At 52.1% G+C, this 7,086-nt stretch overlaps 1 protein-coding gene across 2 annotated transcripts in view; it reads right to left on the bottom strand.

Moving 5' to 3' along the window:
• Nucleotides 1-311: 311 nt before the first annotated feature.
• Nucleotides 312-7,086, bottom strand: part of Bdh1 (3-hydroxybutyrate dehydrogenase 1) — a 35,802-nt gene continuing 29,027 nt past the window's right edge. For both annotated transcript variants that reach the window (XM_052740546.1, XM_052740545.1), the window contains 2 exons: nt 4,132-4,284; nt 312-2,519 (listed from right to left, as the gene is read on the bottom strand). In XM_052740546.1, coding sequence (XP_052596506.1) covers nt 2,050-2,519; nt 4,132-4,284 — 623 coding nt within the window. In that variant the 3' untranslated portion in view covers nt 312-2,049. The remainder of the gene's footprint in view (nt 2,520-4,131; nt 4,285-7,086) is intronic.

Raw genomic sequence — 7,086 nt, 5'->3', positions numbered from 1 at the left:
CAGAGCTCCGCTTGCTTCTGCCTACCAAGTGCTGGGCTTTAAAGAGTGTGCCACCATGTCTGGTAGCCTGGGGCTTTTCAGTTACTATACTAAAGATTAAAACTCAGGGCCAGCAAGATATTCAGCATATTCATAAGTAAAATAAAATAAGAGCCTGACCAGGAAGTCCTCTTTTTGAGGCTTAAGATCCTGGTGTCGACTCTCTGGCATCCAGTTTAGTGCTGCTCAGAACTCAGTGTGTCACCTCCAATTCCCTTCCAGTTCCCAGTGATGGATGGACGCCCGAGTGTAAGTCCAAGCCACTCTCCAAGTGTTACAACCAATCTCTTTATTAAGCACGAAAACAGATTCTCCCAAGATGTAAATATGCCATCTGAAAAGCTCCAGCTGGAGGCAGGCTCTGCAGGACAAAAGCATCTCCATGTTAGGGACGCTCCAGTCATCAGGGGTCCCTCTCTGGGCCCTGAGGCCTTGCCTTCCTCTTTCCTTCCCTCCCAGGCCCTATCTGCCTTGCCTGAAGACAGAGGCTGGAACAGAGCACCCCGGGATCTGCTTGACCAGAGGGGTCAAAAAGCCCAAAAGGCAGGCTGAATTCGCTCTCTGTGGGACACTCTGCCTCTCAGCACAGCTGTTCTAGCTGCCCAGGTTCCTTCACTCTCTCTTGGCACTGGGCTCCAGGTTCAGGCCAGACAGCTGCTTAGGAGTGTAGGATCACTGTTTCCCAAGGGGCTTTGCTTCTTTCTTTGTTCCCAAGCAGGGTCCAAGTAGGTGGTCAAACCCTGTTGGAAAGAGCCCAAGCTTGTGTGAAAGAAAATGCCTGTGCAGGCTCTAGCTGAGGAGGCATGGCTCCCTCTAGTGGCAGGTGTGGACTTTGCAACACAAGGCACAAATGATGGTTTAGATGTGTAAGGCTGGCACTGGAGACCCTGCCCAAGGCTCGACGCTCCAAATACCTAGACCCTGGACAACTGCAGGGACAAGCAGCCTTCAAATTCAAACCTTCCTTGATTGGTAACACAGACTGCCTAGCAGTGTCTCAGCTTAATTAAAAAGAAGTTCGCAGTAGGAAGGAGAGGTGGACCACCCTGAAGTCCTGTGGAGCATGTGTGTGTGTGTGTGTGTGTGTGTGTGTGTGTGTGTGTGTGTGTGTGTGTGTGTGTGTGTGTGTGTGTGTGTGTGTGGCTGGGGAGGTGACTCGGGGCCCAGCCTTGGCACCACTAATCTGTCTAACTGCCCCAAGGATAGCACCAATCCTGTCCAAGGCGAAACCAAACCGCACTCTTTGGCAAAGAGCACCTCCACCCAGATCTAACCCGAGTCTTCAAAGAGGGTGGAGAAATCTCAGCTGGCAGTCTCTAGAGCCTCACCCTCGGCCAGCTGAGAGTCAGCGGCGGCTGGCCCCCAGTCACACAGTGCCGTGGACATGCAGAGAACACACAGGGGCACCTGGTGTGACCGTCTCGGAAGACACACTGCTGGTCAGAGGATTCAAGGACTGATGGGTCCAAAGTGTCCTTGGAACCCAAATATGATGAGTTTTTACAGCCACGCCAGAACACAAGTAGGATGCACTTTGGGCACAACGGAAGGGGTATTTTGTATGCAGATCACAGGATCTGCAAATTTTTCATGCACACAAGGGAAAAAAAATCTGTTCTTTTTACTCGTGAGACTTGCTTAAGGATCAGATGGGATAAATATTTTGAATGGATGTTTTGGCTTAAAAATGATTTTGGATTCTATTCTAATAATCTGTTTTTAATACAAAGGCATTTCCCACAAATCTTTGTATAAAATCAACTTGCAGAGAGAGACAGAAGCACCATGTTGGCCCTGAGGCTTAGGGCCACCCACCTGTGCCCCACATCTGTGAAGGCCCAAAACCATTCACCACGTGAACAAGTAAGGTTAGTGATAAACTAGGTCTTCCTAAGACAGCGGGTAACCCACCCCGGGGAATCCAAAGGTAACTGCACCAACTCCCTCCCCTCAGCCTTCTCCCCTCCCACCAGATTCCCTGGCGGAGGTCACAGGGACTTCCTCAGCTCTTCAGTGTATGTAGATGGCGTCCGAGATGGCTCCTGGGAAGTGGGTCATGATCTGCATCCGCAGCCACCAGTAGTAGTCCATGGGATGGTAGCGGGTGTAGGGGGTGGCGGCTGTCAGGGCGTGTGTGACGGCGTTGATGACAGAGGACGTGTCTGTGGAACCGCTGTTGCAGTAGGTCTCCATCTTGGCGATCTTCTCGTCGAAGTACTTCCGGCCGTAGTCCTGGCGGACGACCTCGGGAAGCTCATCCCACATCTTCTTGGCAATGGCCTGGATCCTCTCGGGGCTATAGAGGCTGGTGGCGGCAATGAAATTGCCAGGCTCCACCACACTGACCTTCACGCCCAGAGGGTGCATCTCATAGCGTAGGCAATCAGAGAAAGCCTCTACCCCAAACTTGGTGATGCAGTACGGCGAGCGGGCTGGGTTGGCCATGCGGCCCAGCATGCTGCTGATGTTAACCACACGGCCTGCAGAAGACGAAGACAGCAAAATCTGCTCAGGGGGCATTGCCCTGTGACATGGTGCCCTGGCAGGGACAGCGTTAGAAACCACGCAGAGGCAGGGGGCTTCTTGGACCACCCAGCTAGTCGGTATTCCCAATCTTCCTCAAGGGCTCTGCTGTGTCAGGTGGGACTAGGGAAGGGGTGGACCAGGAGGGCGCAGGGGGATAGCCAACACACAGCTAACTGATAACTAGCCAACGACTGCCTGATGATAACACCGTGGGGTGAAAACACACCGGGCGCATGTGAGAAATGGAATGGCTAGGTCTGTCTGGACCTGTGCGTCCACTCTAAGCAAGGTCGGATGCTGGTCAGGGGAGAACGCAAACAAAAGCATCCTTCCCCTCAGGGAGCTCCGGCTCAGCTTCCCTCAGTTAGATGTGCCGAAAAGCGATGTGGAGAGTCCAGATGGGTACTGACTGCGGGCACGGCCAGGGGTGGGGATAGAACACAGAAGCCGGAGTGCCCAGGATGAGGATGGCAAAATCGAGCCTCGAACACCCCAGAAGAGAGGAAGACCGGCATTGGCCGGCTTTTCCCAGCACCAGAGCCAGAAAGGAGTGGGTCGGGAGGAGCAGGGTCCGGGTTTCCAAAGCTGATTTCAAGGCTGGACATGAAGCGGCACGGCCTGACTCAGGCATAGGGAGAATGGTGACTTCGGAAGCATTGTCACAGGCCCAGCCTGGCAATGTAGGGACCCATCACAACTTCTCCCATCCCGGTAGGACTCGGGTAGATTCCACTCAACCCAGGCTGACCTGGGTCAGTTGCCTAGGGAGTGCTCCCAGGAACATACACCCCCTAAGCGTGAAGTCACTGAAAGGTTGAGCCCTCTCTTAAAGACTATAGGCTGCACCCCATTCATTCCTATGCTGCCAAGAGCTTGGGACAGATCTGGGGATCTGGTACCTTCTGTCACAACGGTTTGCTGTTCTAGGGAGAAAAGTCAGACCGCCTGACTTCATAGATGGCTTTGCTCACATTTGGCTATTTTATATGCTTTGGGCATTGTGTCTGTTCTCCAAGTTTCTAGTCTTGTTTGAACTGAATAACACAGTGTCTCATTTTTTTAGCTATGGAGCATGCATGCTAACATTTGCTTTATATTACACTGTGATATAACAGCATGTAGACACAGCTGGTGCACGTGTGGTTACTTCTCCAGAATCGGTTCTTAGAGGGCAAGCCGCTATGATCCGTAAGCCCTGAACGCACAGACCACTGAACTACCTTTCTTATGTGTTTGAGACAGGGTCTCATTATGTATCCCAGCCTGACCTTAACCTCAAGATCTTCCTGCCTTAGTCTCCCGAGTGCTGGGTTTACAGATGTCCACCACCATCCCAGGTCATCTGCTCCACTTCTGAAGGCCACAGACCCCTCCCCCCTACCTGGCCATGCACTTCTGCCCATCACCATTCCCAAGCCCAGCACCACTCTGAGACTCATGAATTCAGCCCCTTGCTATTATGGATGTTAGCTCTGGCAGGTCTGCTGTTCCCAATCTGAACAAGAATGAAAAGGTTGGGCAGGTACAGGGAGGGGCAGGCAGGAGGAATCTGTCTTCCCAACTCACCTTTGGCTCTTCGGAGAAGGGGGAGGAAGGATTTTGTTGTGCGCACGGTGCCCCAGAGGTTCACTTCCGCCACCTCCTTATATGTCTCCATGCTGGTGAACTCCACCTCCCCAAATGTTGAGATGCCCGCATTGTTAACCAGGCCCCACATTCCTGGACAAAAGAGGACACAGCCAGTCACCACGTGTGCTCAAATGCCAACACTAGCCAGCTGCTGTCTACTTTGATCCCTTTCTCCCATGACTCCCAGCCTCTTGCCCAAGGCTCTCAGGAAACACTTCTAGAGTTGGCCAAGAATGAAATGGGGGAGAGAGACCCAGCATCTTGGCTGAACAGAATGTCCCTGTGGTAGAACGTCCAGGCTTCATGGCACTGCTGGCTGAATCAATTCTAGCCCTTCATGACTGAGCCTTGAAGGACCTTTGCCTGCGTCTTGCTTCACTCCAACACTGTACTGGTTGTTTTTTGTCAGCTTGACACAACCCTAAACATATCTGGGAAGAGGTAATAGTAACTGAAAAGATGCCTCCATAAGATGGCTTGTAGGCAGACCTATAGGGCGTTTTCTTGATTTGGAGGGGCCCAGCCCCCTGCAGGTGATACAATGCCTTGCCAGGTGGTGTGTAAAAAAAGCAAGTTGAGCAACCCAGGTAGAGCAAGCTGGTAAGCGGCCCTCCTCCACGGCTTCTGCTTCTGTTCTTGCCTCCAGGCTCCTGCTTTGAGTTCCTGCACTGACTTCCTTCACAGTGACCAACTGTGATGTGGAAGTTTCTATGCCAAATAAACCCTTTCCCAGTGTGCTTTTGGTCATGGTGTTTACCACAGCAACAGAAAAGTAATGAAGCCAGGCACTTCCTTCTCCTGCATATGACCGCAAGTCTCCACCCTGCACCTATTCATTCAACCAGGCTATTGTTTCTAGCGACCCTCTTGCCAGCAGCCAGGGAAACCTCAGGAATTTTCCAAGCCCAGCTCATAGAAGGACACAAAACTTCAAGGTCACCCATGGGTTCTGCTGCCAAGCCTTGTTCATGGTCAGGCCCCACCCCTCTCCACCTTGGGACTCAACAATTCTCTAGTCTCTCATGCTCCTGCTCTGAGCATGCCGTGATTTGCTGGTGGTCACATATTAAGGGACCTTGGCTCAGTAGCCTTTTTACCAGGGTGTCTCTTCCTGCCGTCTCCCGAGACTGTGTTTTGATGCAGCCTCTGAGAAGATGCCTACTCTCACAGCCTGCTGCAGCTGACTGTTTCGTACAAGAGCAGCTACGGGACAGCTGGCTTTTGGAGACTCAGACAATGTTGGTTCTGGAGTGTTCCTGGAGTTTATTTTGTCGTTAACTATTTTTGCAGCAAGGGAAACCAAAGCCGTCAAGGGAAAAGACAGATTTAAGTCTCATCATTAAGTCGGAGGCAGAGTTGAACCTGAGCCAAGGGAACATAGCCTGTTTTCCAGGGCTTGTTTGGGGTTCAGTGTTTTGGGGGTGTAAGAAGTGGATGGGTTGGAGTCCCAGCGCAGAGCAGGGTTCTTCCTCTTTGTTGTGGAGATCCTCAGGGTTTGGTCTCCATATGGCTTAAGCTCCTGGCACTAAAAGCTCTGTGCTCCTTGTAGGGACTTCAGCAGACATGATGCCTGCACACCGCCTGTGAGGACGAGACTCACTCTCCCAGTGCATCATGGGAATGAGTTTGTGTAAATGACAGAGTAATTGGTCTCCAATTGCTTTCCTTCCGTCTTGCCCAAATTAAAGCTTGGTCAGCTGACCTCTGGTGCCTTCTCCTTCAATTACTGGGAATTAAGGGCATTTATTAAGGAGAGGAAATTGCTGGTTAACTAAGTGTCCAAAGAGCTCTCTCCCGCCCCAGCTGCCGGCTAGGGCTTCTTACCCTCAGCTCTCAGGCTGAAATTGGGACCTTGAGTTAAACTTACACAATCGGAGGCATCCCAGAAACCCTACAGCTCCGAGGTCTGTCCTCTGACTCCTGAGGCTTCCCTCCTGGAGCCCAAAGCCTCTCTAGCAGCCATGGCTAACCCTTAGGCCCATGCCCGTGCCCCTCTCCACCCACCATGCCAATCCTTCCCTTCCTTGTAGACCTCTCCCTTGCCCCAGCAGCCATCCTTCAGCTCAGTCTCCATTAGGAACTCAATACATGTGCGTTGGCCGATGAATGTCTACAAACACTACATCCCCACATCCTGAAGAGCCTTCTTTAACCATGCCACCCGATCTTCCTTTCTTCTGCAGCCAGACTTCTGAGAACATCCAACCTCTCCATCCCGTCACACCACTCTGGACTCCAGCCTCCATCTACGGCTCACCATGTTCTCCTTTGGCCTCCAAGAGGCTACCAACTAAGCCCCGCCCCTATCCTCTTCTTAGATACCATCTACTAATGGCCCGGACACCAGCTTTCCCCTGGTGTTAGTGCCACCAAGCACACCAGCTTTTCTTCTACCTGCCTCCACCCCTCACAGGCACACCCAGTGTCTCATGCTCAGCCCAACTCTCCTGAATGTTGACACAGTCTCCTCTTCTACTACACATTTGTAGAACTTTCCAGAGGCTTTTCTGATTCCGATGCGACAGTATCACAGAACCTAAAATGTATGCGTGTATGCTCAACCTAAAAGGAAAACAATTATATCTGGCGCTACAGTCCGTTAAAGATGAATTAAACTTGACTGTGAAAGTGCCCTGAGGGACAGGCCGGCCAAGTTGGCAAGCAGCAGTCGACCTTGTAGCTCTCCAGAGTCCTCAGCCAGGCAGTGTTCTAAACCAACTCCAACCGCACCCCTGCCAGCCCAGAAGGCAGCTGCTTCCCCGGAACGGCCTCAACATTACCTCCATGTCCAGACAAGTCCCATGCACCCTTAGGAGGAACGGATGGGATCCACAACTCCTCCTTACGGTCCCTTCCATCTGAGCTGCATGGTCCTAACTCGCCCTGACCACA

The sequence above is a fragment of the Peromyscus californicus genome, unplaced genomic scaffold, assembly GCF_007827085.1.
Source record: "Peromyscus californicus insignis strain IS unplaced genomic scaffold, ASM782708v3 Scaffold_16__1_contigs__length_79575227, whole genome shotgun sequence".
Lineage (NCBI taxonomy): Eukaryota > Metazoa > Chordata > Mammalia > Rodentia > Cricetidae > Peromyscus > Peromyscus californicus.
Note: the sequence above shows the minus strand (reverse complement) of the source record. Positions and strands in the feature narration are given on the sequence as shown.